This window comes from Antechinus flavipes, chromosome 2 (genome assembly GCF_016432865.1).
Source record: "Antechinus flavipes isolate AdamAnt ecotype Samford, QLD, Australia chromosome 2, AdamAnt_v2, whole genome shotgun sequence".
NCBI lineage: Eukaryota > Metazoa > Chordata > Mammalia > Dasyuromorphia > Dasyuridae > Antechinus > Antechinus flavipes.
The window spans coordinates 295,914,152-295,935,988 of NC_067399.1; the positions used below are offsets into that span (position 1 = coordinate 295,914,152).

Here is a 21,837-nt window from a genome sequence, read left to right on the forward strand (position 1 = left end):
CATTCTGTTTCTTAAGGACTTGATTTAGGGTAAGACATGTCTTTGGTAAGGATCTAGACTCTTATATTGACCAAAATTTCCCATTTAGGATTGTGCAACTATATATATATATATATATAAGCAATCACTCTCCTATTTCAAAAGAAATATCACTCAAATCTGATCTAACTTTACTTTGGAAGTCTATTAAATTCAGACAACTATGTTCAGTCTCTGACTGACTTGATTCACTTTTCTGTAGGAAGGTGGCTGGACTGACAGAGTTCTCAGTGCTTAAAATCAAGTCATCTTTTTCCAGAAATAATGATTCATATTTGAAGATTCTTGAATCAGTCAGCCAATGGCCTGTCCTTTGGTTTAGAAGGGTCCTAACTTGTTATGGAGTGCTTACTATCAATGCTCCCCCAAAAGTCAATTTTTGACTTTTTGATATCAACAAGGCAGTTGCAGCTACACTCAGTCCATCCCCTAGAGACAGGACCGAGTAATTTGGAAAAGGCAACCCATAACTGAGTTGAAACCCCCAAGGCAGTTCCTTTATCTACAGTAACAAACTAATGGAAAGGTTTTTAAGGATAGGCAGGACCAATACAGGGGCTGTAATCAGAGCTTGCTTTACCTGTTGAAACATTTCTTTTTCTTTTAACCATTCTAACTGCTCTGGCTCTTCCTCTAATAATTGATCAATAATCAACTGCAGCCCTTTCCTTCCTCTCCAACGGAATAGGATATTGTCTAACAAAGGCCACAGCCTGAAGATTCTTTAATTTCTATTGGATCAATTTTCATCTCCCCACCACTCCCTTCTTCTACCCAAACTTCTGGTCTAATATCTTCATAGGTATCAGTACTTAACAAATATAGTCTAACAACCAATCGTTCCTATACCACTTTTATCTCTAGATTTAATTTAAAAATTAAGTCACTTCCCAACAAGTTTATTCCTGCTTCTGGAACAATAAAAATTTGATAGTAGTTTGTTTATTTCCACACCAAATAGTTGTTTCATTATCAGAATTATTAGTCTCTACCAATCCAAACTTAGGTGCAATTTGGTCTGTTTTTACACATATCCCTATAAGCCAAATTTTCTTTCTTTTATTTTTTTGTTACAGGGAGAAGGCAAGACAAAACTCAAATACTTAAAAACACAATAGACTAACTCTAGTTAACTGATGGAGACAGTGCCAAAAAAGTTATTGATTAGTCTTAAAAACCTCAGTGGCTCCTAAGGGTGTCAGGGCCTTTCCCTGCAGGGATTAAATAAATGCTTTTTCTTTGTACCTGATTGGCTAATTGGGAAAGGGGATCTTGCACCCATCCCACACCTGTACAAAACATGCTCCCCTCTCCTCATCATACATCCAATGTTCAAAAATGGTGGAAAACTCCTCCTCCGGGGTGTGTTGTTTAATATTGTTAGCCTATTAAGCAGGTGCAGTTGTGATTTGGTCAAGTCCTGTCATTGACCCCAACTACTTTGGCCGGATGGGCTATTAAGTGTGTGGTTTTCTCTAAACTACAAGACTCTTTCTGATTGGCTGAATCCACCTAGGCCCCTCCCCCAACTGCCAATTCCTTGTTTGCTCAAGGTTTCTATTGATCACTTAATTGTTCTATGGAATCTTAACCTCTCACACTCTGAAAACCTCTGGGTCAGTGGAACCCACTATCCCACTCTACCTCAAAGCTTTCAACACTGTGGAAACCCAACTTTTCAGCATTTCTCACAGATCACAACTTCATAGTTAAGAAATATTTTTTTTCTTTTACATTTAAGCAGACTTAGAATGTTTGCCTTCTTGGAGAACTGTATGCCCAGAAATTTTATGGGGTAAAGTTTGCAAGCAACTAGAAACCAAAGTACAGTATTATATTTCCCTTGCTACTTTTCTAATGGACACTAGGTGACACAGAGGATAGAATTGGTTCTAGAATCAGGAAGATTTCTCTTCCTCAGTTCAAATCTGGTTTCAGACCTTAGGGTTGTATGACCCCAGGCAAGTCAGTTAACCCTGTTTGCCCCAGTTCTTTATCTGTAAAATGAGCTGGAAAATAACTCCAGTATCTCTGCCAAGAAAACTCCAGAGTCCACAAAGAGTTGGTCATGACTAAGCAATCATATTTTTCTAAGTGAGCATGTTTATTCTTTCAAGAGAATTTGTAATTCTATTTTGGATTATTTCATAGTGTGGAGAGCCACAGATAGTGGAGGAACTCTAGGTGAGGTACAAGACCCTTAAGCCCAGAGGGAACCTGCTGATAATATCTGGTTGGCTCCTCATCTCCCCTAAGGGCTCTCTGCCTTCCTGAGAAGTCAGGGGGCAGTGACAACCTATATTGTAATTAAAGCAGAGTGATATCAGGAGACAAAGAATGATACCAGGTGGCAAACTACATATAATAGCAAGTTGTTTATGTGGTCCCACGTTTGCAGTATATATTTAGCCCATGTACAATATTGCTTTGGTTATATAAAGGTATTAGGGTATATAAGGGTGAAAGAATTTGGAATAAACAGACTCCATATTTTAACCATCCTTGGGAGTCTCACCTCATCACTCCTCCACTAAGACAGGATGTTTTAACCACCCTGGGATGGGGGTTCTAGAAAGCACAGTACGTTTTGTCACCCCAACTTGGGGGTTCTAGAAAGCAGCATACAACATTTGGCACCCAATGTGGGGCCCTAGAAACACAGGGCCATGCAAAGCAGGGCACAAAGCAATTCAACTTACGTGATCAGTGAGTTCAGTGCTGGGGTCCCCGTGACCAGGAAATAGAGTAAGTACAGAAACAGACAAGTGGAAAGAATCGGTAAGCTAAACTAGACACTTTCGTTTTTCAGCAGAAAGGGGCAAGTAATAAGAAAAGAGCCTCTTTCATAAGGAAAGTATGAAGCATGCTTAGTTAGGTTAACAGAGAAGCAAGGTTTGTTGGTAACTCAAGAAGCAGATTAGTGAGTTTTCTGATGCTTCGGAGTGCATGTCTCTGTGGCTTTTTAAGGAAGAGAGTTTGGAGCCAGAGATAAGGAAGTTATCAAAAGAACAACTAACTGAGTACAATGGAGTAAAATTGTTGTTGTTGTTATTTAATTATAGCTTTTTATTCACAAAACATATGCATGGGTAATTTTTCAATATTGACCCTTGCAAAAACTTCTGTCCCAAATTTTCCCTCCTTCCCTCTACCCTCTCCCCTAGATGGCAGGTAGTTCCATACATATTAAATATGCTAAAATATATGTTAAATAAAATATATGTATACATATTTATACAGTTGTCTTGCTACTCAAGAAAAATCAGATCTAGAAAGAAGGTAAAAATAACCTGGGAAGAAAAACAAAAATGCAAGCAAACAATAACAGAAAGAGTGTAAATGCTATGTTGTGAGTCCACACTCATTTCCCAGTGTTCTTTAGCTGGCTGTAGCTGGTTCTATATCAATTGGAACTGATTTGCATCCTCTCGTTGTTGAAGATAGTCACTTTCATCAGAATCGATCCTCATACAGTATCATTGCTGAGGTATATAATGATCTCCTGGTTCTGCTCACTTCACTCAGCATCAGTTCATGTAAGTCTCTCCAGTCCTCTCTCTATTCATCCTGGTCATTTCTTACAGAACAATAATATTCCATAACGTTCATATATCACAATTGAGTAAAATTGGTTTTAAGGAAAACAAGGAAAGATTTTAACTTGGGTGGTTAAACCAGGACAGGTGAGGAGAAAAACAAGCAGAGGGTTAGTGCCTGTAGACATGGAGGGTACATACAGCAAGTGGGATGGAGTTAAAGGAAGTCTTTTTTTAGTATTTTACTGATTCATAATGCTTGTTACTGCTGTAGAAGATTTGCAGGGCACGGCCAGTTAGGCCAGAAATTAATTAAGTATCTTAAGTATCTTACTGATGGGCTTGCTTTTCCACCTTCAAAGTTCATTTTCAATTCTTCCTACACCTGAGCATGCGGCCTTAGAGTATTTCCCCTCTCCTGACCCTCCTCCCTCAACTCACCTTTGTGGGTGGGAGGAGGAGGAAGAATGGGAAGAGCAATGACAACCATCAGCACCATCCATGCAACACCCCCTATGTGCTCATTACCAGAAGCGGGAAGGTGTGTGTGTTTGTGTGTATCATAGAAAAGATTTCACCCAAGAAAACATTCTCATTTGAAAGTCACATTATGACATCTATTTGACCCCATGTCCTAATCCCTGAGGAGATTGTACCATATGGTTGAAAAAGTTCTGTATGGACCAAATTTCTGTCCGAGACAGGAAAATGGGAGGGATAGGAGGATTGGTTAGTCATTTCAGTTGTTTCTGATTCTTCTTGACCCCAGTTGGAATTTTCTTGGCAAAGATACTAGAGTGATTTGCCATTTTTTTTTTCAGTTTATTTTACAGATGAGGAAACTGAGGATCAAGTGACTTGTCCAAAGTCACATAGCTAACAAATATCTGAGGCCAAATTTGACCTCAAGTCTTCTTGATCCCAGCCCAATGATCTATTTACTGAGCCACCTAGCTAGCTGTCTTTCAGGTGGAGAGTATTCTTGTTTTGTCTTTCCTTTTTGTTTATGTTTCGAGGAAGGTCGTTTGAGCACTAAGGCCGGAATCTATTGAATACTAAGCAAACTATGATCTCTAGTAAACTTTGTAAAACATATCTTGTTTGTCGAATCTGCAGAACTTTGTGTTTGAAGATGATTGTGATTTTCATCTGTCCATGTGGGACTAAGACCATGCCACACTAACTATTTTGAGGCTTCCTCTATAGCCACAGGGAATCTGATAAAAAGAGATAATTATGCCTCCCCACAGACCCCAGACTGTCCCAGAGGACTATTCTGGATTGGAGTAAAATGGGTCTGGAATTTTGTCCTTTTCCTTCATTCCTTCCATTCTAGGCACATAGAATGGAGTCTCCATACCATGGGAATCCAGGAGGCCAGGAATCCAAGCCAGACAGTACAGCCCACCTAATAGTAAAACCCAAGAGCAGTCCAAGAAAGGGCTGTAAGCCGGATGCCACTGTCCTCTCATCCTCAGACACAGAGGTTTTAGGGGAACTATATGCCCAAAAGTATGCAGAGAAATTATTTCTTTCATGTTTGATAACTAATTATTGTATGAAGATCAAGCTTTTGTTTTTCTTTTCTTCTTCCTTATTCAGAAATGAATCAATATGGCAAATCTCTCTTAAAGATTTTCCCAATCCAAAATCAAATCAGATAGTAAAAAGAATAATAAGTTTGGACTAATGGATGTATTCCTGTTCATTTTGTTTGTTCAAACATTTCTGGAGAAGTGTTGGTTCTTTGACAGACAGATGACATTGAAATTGATGTCTCTTTGACCAAGATTTGGGTGACCCAGGTCACATCCCCTCATTGCAATATAGCCTAGTCTCTCATTGTAATATCCATTTTTCATTAATTGTTAAGTAATCAGGATTGATTCTCACCTCGGGAAACATTTACTCTATAGTGTATATTAACTGTGAGGCTGCCGCTATGATTGTCTAAGAGACACTGCCAAATGACTGTCCTTTTATTAATAATGTGTTGACTTTGTTAATAAAACTATTAAAAAACATAAGAACTATACTTTATACTTTCAAACTTTAAAAAAAATTATCTTATTTGAAAAAACAATAAAAAAAAAAAAAGAAAGAAAAACAAAAGAATACAAAATAAAATAAAAGAGAACATTGTCATGTGCCCAACAGAACATCAGGAAGGATTCAAAATATATAACAACAAATTATCTAATCAAGAAATATATATTAGTAGAAGAAATTATATTCATGAGTATCCACTTTTTCTTTACTTCCTTGTAAATTGTTCTTTGGTTCTTTGCTGTATACCTCATTTACTTTATTCTTTTCCCCCTTTCATTCTCCCCACCACCCCCAAGCGAACAATAATTAAGAAAAGATATATTTATGCGGACATATATATATACCTACATATACACACACACACGACATATACACATATGTCTTTCCTATCCCTGCTGACTCTTTAATTAAATTCTACTTCATAACTTAACTTGGTATAACTTAATCTCTCCCCATCTAAGGATCTCTTCATTATCTTCTTCCCTCATCCTTTGCTTCCCCATTCACTTATCCTTTCCCCTTATTACTTTATAGATTTTGGAGGGTGCTATACCCTTCTTGGTATATTGAACCCATTCCAAAATAAGTAGGCTTTCAGAACTATGAGCCCTTCTCCCCACTCTAATGTTTCTGTGTCTACTTTTTCTCTGTACCTCATTTGTATAGCATGATTGCTGTTTTTAACCTTAACTCTATCAATCTTTCTTTTGTCTCTCAAACCTTTTTAATTGCCACAAGTATTAAAGGAAATGTTTGTATATCTGTTCTTGTTATATCTTTGAAGTAAACTAGGTATAAAAATCAAACATTTATTGATAATAAATCATTACTTCATGAGCCCCACATTCAGTTACAAGGCTCCATATAGGATTGCAAACCACAATTTAAGAAGCTGGATATTAGAAAATCCTGAGGCAAGAAAACATGTAACACAGCAGATCGTCTGAGAGTGGGACCAAAGCAACTATGTCTCACAGATGTAACAGATATTTATGCAGGAGTATGCTGGTAAATGTTTAACAACAAGCCCTGAGAGGAGAGTGAGCAAAGCATGCACAACACATTTTAAAGTTTTATCAGCATTATTAATATTTTCTCCATTTTTTAAGACCAGATAATCAATAAAATAATAAATCAAGCCCTGACTGATTTGTGGGATTTACTGATTTCTGAGGTCATAGTACTATGTATATTCCTACAGGTATGTCTTACAGGGAAAGGATTACATTTCCCAAGATGCCTGGACCCAAATGGCAAAAGGATTCATTTCAGAAATAATAATAATAGCTAATATTTACTGGAGTCCCTGAAATTACTTTAGGAAGAAGACAGGCTAAACACTAAAAGCAAGATAATTGGAAATGTTTCCTAAAGCTTTCACATCTGGATAGGGACATAAATGAGTCAGAAAGACTTATTCATTGCCCAGAAAGCCAAACATAAATCTAGCAAATGAGTTGAGTTGATCCAGACCTTATAAATAATTCCAAGATCCAAAGAGCAAGTGAAGAAGTTCGATTTTGAAAGGAGAATGATGGCGGACATCAAAGCTTTCAGGTATCTGGAGGCCCCTTATGTAGAAGAAAGATTAGAATTTTTCTACCTGATTCCAGAGAACAACAGATCTAGACAATGGTATTAGAATGCTGTGAAATTTGATTTAAATTTCAAAGGGAGGAAGAGGTCTAACATTGGAAGTGTCTGAGAGTGGCCTGGGGTGCCTAATGGGAAGTCTTAAATTGGGGGACAAAAAACCACTCATCAAGTATATTAGAAGGGATTCTTCCTCAAGTAAAGATTGTACTGGTCCCTTTCAATTCAGATTCAAATCAGAATCTATGATTCCATCCAAGATTATCTGTTTCTAGTATTTTTCCCACTACAATGTGCTGCTCTCCTGAATCAAAGGAATGAATCTCGAGTTATGAGAATTTCATGAATCAATGGAATTCATGGAGAAGATAAATATTATGGGGGGGGAATCCTGGCAGCTATAAAATCACTATCTTGCTAGGCAAAGGCAAACCCTGTCACTTCAAACTCATGATGACCTTGGTCTATTTGCATGGTTTTGTACTGACTATCCCCAGACCTGGCAAGTTCTGCCCTTTCATGAACAAATTTTGGTTCTCCTGGCTGATTTCAGAATTTGGTTCATCTCAGTCCCACCTTCTTCAGGAAGTCTTCCTTCTGGATGCTACTACTTCTCCTTCTCAGATTATCTTCTATCTACACCAAGGATTCTTAACAGTTTTTTTTATGTCATGGCAGTTTTGTATTCATGGAGGTCTGGTATGATATAATATTCTTAAATATTTGAAGGAAATGCCAAATTTCAGTTAGAGGTTAGTGAAAATAAATGTGTCGTTTCTTGTACGTCATGAAAAATGACAAATGCCCCAAAATCGAGTCCTAAACTCCTTGATTTAAAGATTAAAACATGCATAAATTACATATATAGTCTTATATGGACCCAATTGTTTACATGTTGTCTCCTTCATTTGAATATGTTCCTGGAGAGCAAGGACTTTTCCTTGTACCTAAAATCTTAGCAAAGTGTCTAGCACATAATAAGTGCTTAATAAATACTTGCTGATTGATTGACTAACCTTGGGCTATCATACTGAGATGATTCTAAGGTAGGATTTCAAGACTTCTACAGTTGCCCCTAGAGTCAGCTTTTACACATGCAAAAAGCTCCCTATGAAATTTACTTTGAAAATATAATGATCTCCTACTCTTTTCAGGCTCATAAGTCACAGAAATATTCAAACAAGTAACTCTGAGCCCACTGCTGGGATTTGGAAACTAGAAGAATATTATGGAGTCAAAGAGAAAGTCAGAGGTTCAGCTCCAGAGACAATAGTCTAGTTTTTTTGTTTTTTTGCTGAGGAAATGGGGGTTAAGTGACTTGCCCAGGTCACGAAGCTAGAAAGTGTTAAGTGTCTAAGGTCAAATTTGAACTCGGCTCCTCTGACTTCAGGAGTGGTGCTTTAATCTACTGCACCACCTAGCTGCCTCTATAATCCCGTTTTTTAAATCCGGTGACTTCCCTTCACCTTAGTAGTATGCAAAAATCTTTCTCTGGGACCTAATAGATGAATGTCCTTCTCATGAGGGTGGCCTAGGATGTCATGAGATTAAAAAAGAGCCAGCCTCAATGAGTTCTGTGTACAGGATGGACATTTCCAAAGGTTTTCCAGGGACAGTTTCAGGTTTGTTCATCCTACCTCCAGCTAAAGGGAGAAAATAAGGGACACAGATTCCTCCCCAATTCCACAGGTTACAACTGACTCCACTTTTCAGGGTTAAAAGATAACTAGAATATAAGGATATACATTATCTATTCTATATAAATACTATCCCTTCTATCCTAGAAGAATTACCAGATTAGGGGGATGAGTAAAGAATTTGAGCTGGCTAAAAACTCATTTTCCTTAAAGATCTAGCATGCTTCATCATGCTTTGGAGGTGATCCTTCATCCTCAGAGTCCACGTAGCAAATTATAAACTCCAGTAAACTCTACCAAAATGAAAAAACATTAAGGATAGGCTTCTTAACCAACTGTACTCTTTTCATTCAAGGGTCAGCTAAGCTATGAACAAAGGAACTCATCACTACAAGCATGGCCACTCCATGATGAAATGTTTCGGAGGCAACTTAAGATAGGTAAAAGAGCAGTAGTTCTCAACTGAGTTGTGATGTGAAATACAGATTCCCTGTATGATTAAATCAGTCACTTTCCTTCTCTGGGTCTCAGTTTGCTTCTCTGAAAAAGAGAGTTGCAAATGTAGTCAACTAGTCACAGCAGTGCTTTTTATGACAAAAGAGAACTAGAAAAAAGGAAGGGTTGCCAATTGATTGGGCAAAAACTAAACAAATTGTGATACATGGATGCAATGGAAATAGAAAATTATTGCACATAAGAAATGAAAAACTTGAGGAATTCAGAGAAACATGGGAAGATTACATGAAGTGAAATAAGCAGAATCAGGAAAATAGTATGACCTCAATAATGAAAAGTTAAAGAATTTTAAAAGGCCAATATTGTATAATTATAAAAGCCAGTCTTACCCAGTAAAAAAATATTCTACTTTCCTTTAGTTGAAGTATGGGACTATTAGGAGCCATAACGCAGAGGAGAAAGCAATAATATATCTAGAAATGATTGTGACTTTAAAACAAAAGGTATCAAGGGAATTAGATGAAATGTTTAAGGTCCTTTCCAGTACTTTGATTCTATGAAAATCTAAGCATTCTTTATAATAAAATCAGAGATGTTTCAAAGCATCAAGAATACTTCACCTTTAAGATCCTACTTTTTCCCCTTTAAGAGGGTGGGAAGAATCAGTCTGACTGAAGAAAGATCAACTTTGGCTATATGTTCCTCACATTCATTACTTTCAGTGAACATGAAGCATAGGCTTTGAGTCAACCATTGTGTGGTGGGACATGAGATAATTACTACCAAAATATTAAGAGTCCTTTACACCATACTCTAGGACTCTAACATTCTGTGCAGGAGAAAGATAGCAGGATGCTGTGGAAAAAGAATTAAACTTGGGAGTCAGAGGCACTGGGCTCAAATTCTAGGTCTATAGTTTACTATCTGTAACTTATGTATTGTCTTACAAGGTAAGACATACATTCATATATTCCTTGAGGGAAAGGACTTGTTTTTATATCATCAGCCCCTAGCACAGTATTTGTATATTATATATCCTTTCCCATTCTCTTTGATCATGTTATATATGTAGAAAGTGACAGATTCCCCAATTAAAGATCAAAGGATATGAACAGACAATTTTCAGACAAATTGAAGTCATTTTTAGTCATATGAAAAAATGCTCTAAATCATAAGTGATTAGAGAAATACAAATTAATATATGATAATAATGATAATAATAATTTAGATATTTAAAGATTGCAAAGCACTTTACATATATTATTTAATCAAACCAGCAAACCATTCTAATATCAAGTCAAGATTTGTGGAGGTTTTGTTTTATTTTTTGTTTTTTATTTTTATTTTTTTGCTTTTACATAGGGATTTCAAATAGAATATATAGGAGAAACAGAAATATAAACAATTCCCTCCAAGATCCCTGGGGCTCATCTCTGTACTATCTCAGTCTTTGGAAAGACATAACCCAGTTTCATATAATATTGGTTCCACACAGTTCATGTACAAATCCAGCACTATTGCTCATATCTTTGTCTTAGGTACTGCTGGGCTGGGTCCTGAAGATCATTCCATGTTCCTCTGGACATTGATGCCAGTAGTTATAAAACTGAAATACTAGGACACCTCTAAGTTCTTCTTTTGATGTTTTAAAACTCAGAAAATCAGTCTCTAATGCTTTTATTTAAAACAAACAAACAAACAAGGCAAGCAATGAGACAAAGGCCCAAAGCCTGTTTCAGAGGATCACATGTAGGCCACAGAGGGAAGAAGGTCCAAGATCTCTATATGTCTTTCCATGTTTCTCTGTATTCTTTATATTCATTGTTACAGTCAGTAAAGTAATATCAATTACACACATGTACCTCCATGATTTCTCAAATCTCTCAAAAACAAATTATGCACCAAAGATAAAACAATTTCAGCTGTCTTAATAGTCTAGGATATGCAGAATACAAAAAATTAAAGGTTAAAAAAAAGCTAAAACATGAACTGATGTCTCCTCACTCTAAATTCACTCAGCACCCCACAGGACTACTACCTCTCCCACTACCAGCATCAAAGTTGCATAAGCAGGCCCAAGGATTTGACAAAGGTTTAAAACAAAATTTACCCCTATGCTCCAATTTCCCCTTCCTTTTCCCAATGCCATAGAATCCCTAGCTCCAAGTTATAGAAGTTTGGAGTGAAAACCTTTTAGGAAATACAACCCTATTATACCACTACTGCACCAGAACTACAAAGATTCGATCTACCAGTTGCTGGGGCAGACAATGCCCTAATGCCACAACAGAAGCTTTCTGAACTGCCAGTGCCAGGCTGGAGAACTAAGGAATAGAGAGAGTGGGACAGGACAATAGGACCAGACACTGTGCAGTGGTCCTCAAACTTTTGTTCTCAATATCTTTATCCTATTAAAAATGATTGAGGATCTGTCCAAAGAGTTTTTGTTTATGTGGTTTGTAGTTATAGATATTGATCACATTAAAAATAAAGACTAATTATGAATTTGTAGACTCTCTGAAAGGATTTCAGAGATTCCCAGGATGCTCTGGACCAGACTTTGAGAACCACTGCTGTATGGGAAAGGGGAGAACTGTGTAGCATCCTACTAAACCTGAGTGAAAAAGCAGAGTATCACTCAAAATTCCACTCAAAAATAAATTGGAACAGAGGCCTAGGCTATTGAGTCATGAATTGCCCAGGAGAGGAAGAGGTTGAAACACTTTGAAATCCAGTCTTCAAGGAAATCACCAACAGAGGGGATAGAGTCAGAAATAGGGAAAAAACAAGAGGGGAAGAAAGATTGAAATTAGGAAAGATCTCAGAAAGAATAAAATGCAAAAACTTCTAATATGAGCCAATAAAGTAACAAGGGAACATTAACAACAGAAGGAAATATGGCATCCAGATCTAGCAAATGAGTTCAGGCATCTATGAAAAAATACTACAAAACAAAGGGAAATGACCCAATATTAGAGGAGATGAAAGGAAGGAAGGAAGGAAGGAGGGAGGGAGGGAGGGAGGGAAGAAAAGGAGAGAGGAAAGGAAAGAAGGAAGGGAGGGAGGACAGGAAGGAAAGGAGGGAGGAAGGAAGGAAAGAAGTGAGGGAGGGAAGAAGAGAAAGAAGGGAAGGGAGGGAGGGAAGAAGGGAAGGAAGGAAGGGAGGAAAGGAGAGGGAAGGAGGAGAGGGAGGGAGAGAAGAAAGGAGGGAAGGGAAGGAGGGAGAGAGAGAGAGGGAAGGAGGAAGGAAGGAAGGAAGGAAGAAAGGAAAAAGGAGGGAAAGAGGGAGAGGAGGAAATGAGGGAAGGAAGGGAGAGAGGGAAGGAAGGAAGGAAGGAAGGAAGGAAGGAAGGAAGGAAGGAAGGAAAGGAGGGAGGGAGGGAGGAAGGAAGGAAGGAAGGAAAGGAGGGAGGGAGGGAGGAAGGAAGGAAGGAAGGAAGGAAGGAAGGAAGGAAAAGAGGGAGGGAGGGAGGGAGGAAGGAAGGAAGGAAGGAAGGAAGGAAGGAAGGAAGGAGGAAGGAAGGAAGAAAAGGAGGGAGGGAGGAGGAAGGAAGGAAGGAAGGAAAGGAGGGAGGGAGGGAGGAAGGAAGGAAGGAAGGAAGGAAGGAAGGAAGGAAAAGAGGGAGGGAGGGAGGGAGGAAGGAAGGAAGGAAGGAAGGAAGGAAGGAAGGAAGGAAGGAAGGAAGGAAGGAAAGGAGGGAGGGAGGGAGGAAGGAAAGGAGGGAGGAAGGAAGGAAGGAAGGAAGGAAGGAAGGAAGGAAGGAAGGAAGGAAGGAAGGAAGGAAGGAGGAGCAGGATGAATACAGAGAGGACTGGTGAGACTTACATGAACTGATGCTAAGTGAAATAAGCAGAACCAGGATATCATTATATACCTCAACAATGATACTGTTTGAAGATGTATTCTGATGGAAGTGGATCTCTTCAATAAAGAGAACTTATTCAGTTTCAATTGATCAAGGATGGACAGAAGCAGCTACACCCAAAGAAAGAACACGGGGAAATGAATATAAACTGCTTGCATTTTTGTTTTTCTTCCCGGGTTATTTATACCTTCTGAATCCAATTCTCCCTGTGCAACAAGAGAACTGTTCGGTTCTGCAAACATATATTGTATCTAGGATATACTGTAACCTATTTAACATGTAAAGGACTGCTTGCCATCTGGGGGAGGGGGTGGAGGGAGGGAAGGGAAAAATCGGAACAGAAGTGAGTGCAAGGGATAATGCTGTAAAAAATTACCCTGGCATGGGTTCTGTCAATAAAAAGTTATTGAAAGAAAGAAAGAAAGAAAGAAAGAAAGAAAGAAAGAAAGAAAGAAAGAAAGAAAAGAAAGAAAGAAAGAAAGAAAGAAAGAAAAAGAAAGAAGGAAGGAAGGAAGGAAAGAGGGAAGGAGGGAAGGAAGGAAAGAAGGAAGGAAGGAGGGAGAGAAGAAGGGAAAGAAGGAAGGGAGGGAGGGAAAAGGGAAAGAAAGAAGTAAGGGAAGGAGGGAAGAAGGAAAGAAGGAAAGAGGGAAGGAGGGAAGGAAGGAGGGAAGGGAGAGGGGAGGAAGAGAGGGAAGGAGAAAAGGAAGGAAAGAAAGAAGGAAGGAAGGAAAAAGGAAGGGAAGGAGAGAGGGGAGGAAAGAAGGAAGGAAGGAAGGAAGGAAGAAGGAAGGAAAGAAAGGAGAGGAAATGAAGGAAGGAAGAAAAGAAGGAAAGAAGGAGGGAAAGAAGGAAAGAGGGAAGGAGGGAAGAAGGAAAGAAGGAAGGAAGGAAGGAAGGAGGGAAGAAGGAAAGAGGGAAGGAGGGAAGAAGGAAGGAAGGAAGAAGGAAGGAAGGAAGGAAGGAAGGAAGGAAGGAAGGAAGGAAGGAAGGAAGGAAGGAAGGAAGGAAGGAAGGAAGGAAGGAAGGAAGGAAAGGAGAGAGGGAAAAAGGAGGGAAGGAAGGAGGGAAAGAACCGAATGCTTTGATCTATACTTTGAGTCCATCACTTTTGAAGCAGATATTGTTAAAATGTTTCATAATGAATTATTTGGAATTGTGCTTGATTTTTATGTTGACTAGAGCTCTTAAGTCTCTGAGAGTTGATAATCTACAATATTTTTATTATTATATAAATCATTCTGATTCTGCTCATTTTACTATGCTTCAGTTCATACAAGTCCTCCTTGGGATTTGTTTGTTTTGTTTTTTGAAACTTCTTTATCATTTCTTACAGTTCAACAGCATTCCATCATGTTTATATACTCTTAACTTGATTAAACATTCTCCAATTGATGGGCATCCCATCAGTTTCCAATTCTTTGCAACCAGGAAAAGAGCTACAAATGTTTTTGTACATGTGGACCCTTTCCTTGATTTCTCTGGGATATCGATTTAGTAGTGGTATCACTAGGTCAAAGAGTATATGAAGTTTAGTAGATTTTGGGACACAGTTCCAAACTGCTCTTAAGAATGGTTGGACCAATTCACAATTCCCATAATATTCCATTAAGGTACTTGTTTCTCCCATATCCTCTCCAGCATTTGTCATTTTGCTTTTCGGTCATCTTAGGCAAGCTTATGGATGTAAGATGGTACCTCAGAGTTTTTTTAACTTGTATTTCTATCACTGTTAGTGCTTTAGGGCATTTTTTCCATATGGCTATTTATAACTTTGATTTTTTTCCTCTGAAAGCTACCTATTCCTATCCTCTGATTATTTATCAATTGGATGGCTCTTATTTTTATAAATTTGACTCAATTTATATATCTTAGAAATGAAATCTTTATCAGAGAAATTTAGTACAAATATTGTCCTGCTTCTTTTCTAGGGTTAGCTGCATTGGTTTTATTTGTACAAAAAAAAATTTAATTCTATGGAATCACAATCATCCATTTTACCACTTCTAAACCTCTCTATCTCGGATATAATCATGAACTTGTTATCCACAGATCTGACAGATAATTTCTTCCATGTTCTTCTAATTTGCCTAGAATATCACATTTTAAATATAAACCATGTACCTATTTTAAGCTTATCTTGGTTATGGTATGAGAGGTTGATTTACATCTAGTTTCTGCCAGATTGTTTCCCAAGTTTCTCAATGGTTTTTGTCAAATAGTGTATTCTTGCTCCAGTAAGTAGAATTGCCAGGTTTATCAATGCTAGGTTACTGTGTTCATTCGATCTGGTAAATTGTGTACCTAGTTTATTTCATTGGTTAACTTCTCTGTTATCCAATACCAAATTGTTTTGACAGTTATAATTTTGTTTGATATCCAGTACTGAAAGTTTTCCTTCCTTCCCATTTTTTTAATTGATTCCTTTGATATTCTTGACCTTTTGCTTTCTAAATGAATTTTATGATTTTTCTTAGTTCTATAAAAAATTCTTGGATAGTTTGATTGACATGGCATTGAATAAATAAATTAGTTGAGGTAGCATTATACTTTTTATTATATTGATTTGGCCTAGCCATAAGCAATTACTATTTCTCCAAAACATTATCATTATGCCTTTGTTTGTATAAAGAGTGCTTTATGATTGTATTCATAAAATTGCTGTGGAGTCTTGACAAGTAGCCAGATATTACAGAATGTAATTATTTTAAATAGAATTTCTCTTTTTTATCTCTTCCTGCTTTGGTGGTAATATGCAGAAATACAAATTATTTATTTGGGTTTGTTTTATATCTACAAACTTTGCTTAAAATGTTAATTGTTTCCAATTAGTTTTTAATCGGGTCCCTTCCTTTCTTCAAGGTCCAACTCTTTTTACCTACATCATGCTATCCCCTCTAATTTCTCACAGCCTTATTATTCTCCTCCTTTGCACTAATCACATTCTCCCCTATATTTTGGCCATATTTTTCCTCATCTTTCTCTCCATTAGATTATAAAATGGTTGAAAATAAGACCTGTATCATATGTACTTATATAATCCATTAGTACGAATACAAGGGATTCCATATTAAGGAATAAAATTGTGCTGGTGGTATAGGATCATTTAGCATTTCACAGCCTAGAGACTGAAGTTGAGGGAATATTAAAGGGACAATATTGTCTTTTTCTCATTGGAGGGGAAACAATACAAAAAGTGGGAGTGAGAAGAATCAAGATGAGATTTTTCAAACTGGGATATCATACTGCAATCAGCAGTAGTGTCATCTACAAACAGAAGTACCTCAAGTATTTCAACATACATAAAGAATTCCTCTTTAATGTGGGCTGTACAGAATTTATTTCACCACAGTTACTGATACCTTCAGTTATTTATGTTTCACTTGTTTATTATCATAGGTCACTGAACAGGGCTGTTTCTGTTGTATCTCTTATACATCTTTGTTATAAAGTATGACTGTTTGAGGAACAAAGAAAGGATATATTTGAGAAGGTAAGGTAAGAACAAAAAATATATAATCAAATTTTAAAAATTTTTAAAAGACAAAAAAGCAGTTTTCTTTTTTTGTTGTAGCTCTTTCCAATTGTATTATTATTGACACTGTGTATAAGCAGTAATCTCCTAAAACATTCATGCTTTCCATCATTTAAAAAAAAAAAAAAAAGGAAATCATACTGCAACGGACAATGAACTAGAAGTCCAGAAATCTGAGTTCAAGTATTAGCATTATCAATAAATTTTGGTTATTTATACCTTCTGAATTCAATTCTCCCTGTGCAACAAGAAAACTGTTCGGTTCTGCACACATATATTATATCTAGGATATACTGCAACCCATTCAACATGTAAAGGACTGCTTGCCATCTGGGGGAAGGGGTGGAGGGAGAGAGGGGAAAAAATTGGAACAGAAGTGAATGCAAGGGATAATGCTGTAAAAATTACCCTGGCATGCGTTCTATCAATAAAAAGTTATTTAAAAAAATAAATAAATTTTGTCACACACATCCTAGCCCAAAGCAGGCTAGATTCAACAAATAAAAGTCTGTTGAATGGTCAATGGTGTACTGATTCAAAAGTCAAGAGAGACCTGGGTTTTAATGCTGTCACCATTACTGCTTTAAGGCAAGTCACTTAGCATCTGGGAGCCTCAGTTTCTAAATATGTAAAATGGGGAAAATAATAGCTGTAGCGTATTCAATTTCACAAGAATAATACATGTGAAATCTTGTGCAAACTTTGAAAGACTGTATAAATGACTATTCTTATTAGTGACTGTAGATTAATATCAATTCAAGAGACAAGAAGAGCAACTTTAATTTGGAAATAACACGAAGCTAAATACTACCCAGACAATGAACTAAATACTGTGCCAGATGCAAGCTAAGTTCCTGGTCTTCTGACCTTGAGTAAACAATTTATGTAAACCTGTTTCTTTATTGAAAATTCATAGGGTTAAGAAGCATTAACGAATGCTATCGAAATTAAACTGTAGAAAACATCGTTTTACATTTTATTTTTTAAAAGACACAAGTTCATTCAGCGTTTCAAAATGGGACCAGTCCTTTGAGATTAACTCTTATAGTTGAGGTTTCTGTCTTTTTAAAAGAGGGTGGCGTTCAGTTACTGAAGGCCTAAACATAGGCTAAAGGCAATTGAAATCCCACCCTCTTTCTGTGACGTATATGCTTCGCTGCTTCTGATTGCAGCCTTTAGGCGTCAACCTCAGGGTGTGTATCTTACTGGGACACTGTGAAGATCTCACCTCTTGTTTGCTGAGCGGTCGGGTGTATTGCTCTACACTCCGCACCCCCAGGGGCCCCCGACCGGTCTGAACTGGAGATATCTTTCTGTGGCGCCCTCCCGCGCCGGATCTCCTTCTCCCTGGGGCGGGACGATTTCCAGAGGCTCCGGTCATTATGGTCAGTGCAATGGGTGGGAGTGGAAGGGATGTGGGGTTCCCAAGCTCGGGGCGCATGTGCACATTCGGAAAGGGGGCGAGACATAATAGAAAGGGTGGAGAGGGGACTGCAGAACTCCTAGTCCGCCTCCACCCCAAGCCCTTTAAGACTGAGATTTCTTTTTGCATTTAGAGCCCTTCTTCCCATCCCCCAAATCTCACCCACCCATAACCCTAACCCTGGGACCTAGGAATCTCTGAGAGGAAAAGTCCGGGGGACCCAAACTGCCCCTGTCCTTGTTTTAAACCGGGGTGCTAGGAACTGGGTTGGGGTGCCGGGATGGATATTGGTAATGAATGGCAGGATGAAGGTGGCTGGGTAGGGGAAGAGGGTCAAGAAGGGGAAGAAGACCCAGGCCAATATCCTTATACCCTATATCCTTAACACGCCTGCTTCCCTGAGTGCCCCGCCCTCCTCTAAACCTCCCCCCAGAAAATTTGGCTGACCCCATAAGAGCCCTCTTAGGAAAGAAGCCTCAGTCTGAAGTCAGCTAGAAAAGCCGGACTCGAATGGCCACCCCATCTGTTTATCCCCTGTGTGACCTTGGGCTAGCTATTTGGCCCCTCAACCTCAGTTTTCTCATCTGTTTAAAAAAAAAAAGAAAGAAAAACAATTGAACTAGTTAAACTCTACGGTTTCTTTCAGCTCTAAAACCGATTCTATGAATGAATCAATTCAATAAGCATATCTCAAGTGCCTACTATATGTACCAGGCTTAAACTCTAAATCCAACTAAATACTCTCAAACCAGACCTCACCCCAACCAGGTTTGCCTTGATGCCTTTTATATTTTGTGATCAGACACAGTCCCCACCAATTTTGGGGGACAAAACAAGACGCCAACCTTTTCCTCCTCCCCCCAGAAAGACAAGTCCAAAGATTTGGGGCACTGGAGCCAGGAAAATGATGAAAGGGCTTGAGAAGCAGTTACCCCTATCCCAAACCCCCTCGCAAGAGTCTAGATGGGTGATCCGGGAGGCATTTATCGCTCCTAGCCAGACAAGGCTGCATTTCTTTATCTTTGCTGAATGTACTTTGGAGAAGTGAGCGCCACTTTTCTTTCCAGTCCTTTTCTGAGTGGAGCTGCAGCTGTCCGGGGACTGCTCATGTTTCCCATGTCAATAGCCAGGGCACGCTTATTGTAGAGTATACTAGACCCGAGAAGAGGGTTGGGTGTGAGCAGGGAAAATGGAGATAGATGAAAGGGGATTGGTTCACTCTTTTTGCCTTCCCCCCTTACCTTCTAAAGTGGGGAGAAGAACAGCAGTCGCTGTATTTTGATTCAGAGGAAACAGCTTCGAATTATGACTGGTATTGTCTACCTGTTAGACTCTGGACTAGGTACCTTACCTGTATGAGAATCACCTCATTCATCTGTAAAATGAGGAAGTCTGGATGTTTTCTAAAGAACCCTTCCAACCCTAAATATTAGAATATGAGGAGGTCAGCTCATGAGGTCACTTCCAGCCAAACTCTCCAGCCCTGAGGCATGTGAGGGATCAGGAGCACGTTCCAGCTCTGATGCATTCCAAGCCCTGCCTTGGCGTGGATCTGAGTAATGGCGTGCCCAAAGAGTCAGTCACCCAAACTGTTTGCTGTGAGACTGAAGACTGCTGGGACTGCCTGGGGCTAAACTAGTCAGGCTGGTGCTGACCATGGCTTGCAGTGTTCTTGTCTGAGGAACTTTTAAGGAGACTTGGTGGGTGTTCTCTCTTCAGCTTGAATCAGCAGCAATAGACCCTATTCCTTTGCTAACTGAGATATTGTGCTTTTGAGGTGTCAGGAGCACTCAGAATGAGTGCTTTGAATGCCCATTCACCTGAAGAGAAAATAGGACAAAATAAACCAGGTGGTAAGAAATGTGTTAAGGAACCGGGTAGTCTTGTCTTCTAGCACCATCCTAGTGTGTCTCTGAACTGTGGACTCAAGAAGAGGGACCAGACCAGGGATGTCACTGGTGTAGGAACTTCAGCTAGATTCTACTGGAGCTTAAATGACTTGCCCAAGATCACTCAGCCAAGCTCCTCCTGGCTTTTTGGCTCAGGCAGCCTTCTCTAAAGTTAGCATCAGAAAAAGGCCATCTAATCTAATTTCCAGCAGTCCCTCTTCAACATCCCACATTATAGCTTCTGACAGAAACTCTGTGGGAAATTAGAAAGGACAGCGGGGAAGGGAGAATAGAAGTTAGCAAGAAAGGAAAGGGACTTGCTTAAGAAGTAGCAAAGATTACATTAGAAGGAATGAGAAGCAATAGACAGATACACCTGAAGTTTAAAAAGGAAGCTGAATCTTCTGTTTGCTATAGCCCAGATCAGAAGGCAAGCCTCCACACAATTATAGAATTTTAGAACTGGGAAGGATGTTAGATGCTATCTATTCCAAATCTTCATCATATAGACAAAGAAATGAGACCTAGCAAAATTGAATGACTTCCCAAGATCATTCAGCTCTTAAATAGCAGAGTTTAAACTGGGTCCTTTGGATTTCCAAAGCCAATGTTCTTAAACCATAGTATCACTGATAAATGGCAAACCATTCAGTGGGGACCAAGTGTACTACTTATTCAGGTTTTCACTTAAACAATTAGTTGTCTGCCATGTGTGAATTTCTGTATGAAGAGATAGAGGAAATAAGTTTAATTAAGAGAGAATCTATGTCCTTATGGAACTTAACAGTCCAATGGGAAGTAGTCAGCCATAGTCACAAATAAAGAAGATTCCAGATAAATAGATTAGAGAGGTGCTAACAACTATTTTAAGTTCTAGGGACTCTTATAGTGAATCAAGGGAACTAGAAGAAGTGGTATTTGTTGTTATTGTTCATCCATCATTTTCAAAGAGAACTGACGACATCAGGAGAGTGATATCTTGACTTACAAGTGAATTAGATTTTAGTGATGCAGGACTCTGCAAAGTCATCAACCTTATTCTCTCTTCTAGGGTCATCTGAGTACAGTGGCAAGACATAGGTCAAGAAGAAGGTTTTGGTCCCTGGTGACATTTGAATCCAATTTTAAAAGATGAATAGGAATTGAAGATGCAAAAAGGAAAAGGGAGGATATTTCCTGCACAAAGCACATAAAAAAGGCAAAAACATAGAGCAGGAAAGCACAGAATTTGCTCAAAGGATAGTAGTTATTCTTCTAGGTGCTGGTAGAGTGAGATAAAGCTGGCAATCTCATGGTACCAGGTTGCAGAAGGCTTTGAATTCTGGCAATAGGGAAGAGACAGGAAGGAAGTGAATAAATATTTTTATAGCACCATATATTATACATATATATGTATATATGTATATATACATATATATACACACCATATACATGCATCAGGCATTGTACTAAATGATTTTTTAAATAAACATTTCATTTGACCTTCTTAACAGAACTTTGAGTTGGATCCTATTATTATTATTATCCTTATTTTACAGTTGAGGAAATTGAGACAAAGAGAAGTTTTAAAAGTTATGAAAGTTAAATGACTTGCTCAGGGTCACAGTTTTGAAACCCTGAGCAAGTCATTTAACTTTCATAACTTTTAAAACTTCTCTCTTAAAACCTGTTTTGCATTCGAGTCTTCGTGACTTCAAGACCCAGTGCTCTTTCTATCCATTGCACTGCCATGTGCCTTTAACAGAGGCAGAAACAGATTTTGTAATTTGCTTATTAAGCAATAGTAGTCACTGAAGATATTTGGACATTTAAGAGGA

At 38.5% G+C, this 21,837-nt stretch overlaps 1 protein-coding gene and 1 long non-coding RNA gene across 4 annotated transcripts in view; one reads left to right on the plus strand and one right to left on the minus strand.

The window, feature by feature from the left end:
• LOC127549401 (uncharacterized) overlaps nt 1–21,837 on the minus strand; it is a 67,880-nt gene that overhangs the window by 26,271 nt on the left and 19,772 nt on the right. The gene's annotated exons all lie outside the window — the stretch shown is intronic.
• The window catches only part of OTUB2 (OTU deubiquitinase, ubiquitin aldehyde binding 2), a 37,243-nt gene continuing 33,321 nt past the window's right edge, over nt 17,916–21,837 (plus strand). Inside the window, exon 1 of the mRNA XM_051977383.1 lies at nt 17,916–18,093. Coding sequence (XP_051833343.1) covers nt 18,091–18,093 — 3 coding nt within the window. The 5' untranslated portion in view covers nt 17,916–18,090. The remainder of the gene's footprint in view (nt 18,094–21,837) is intronic.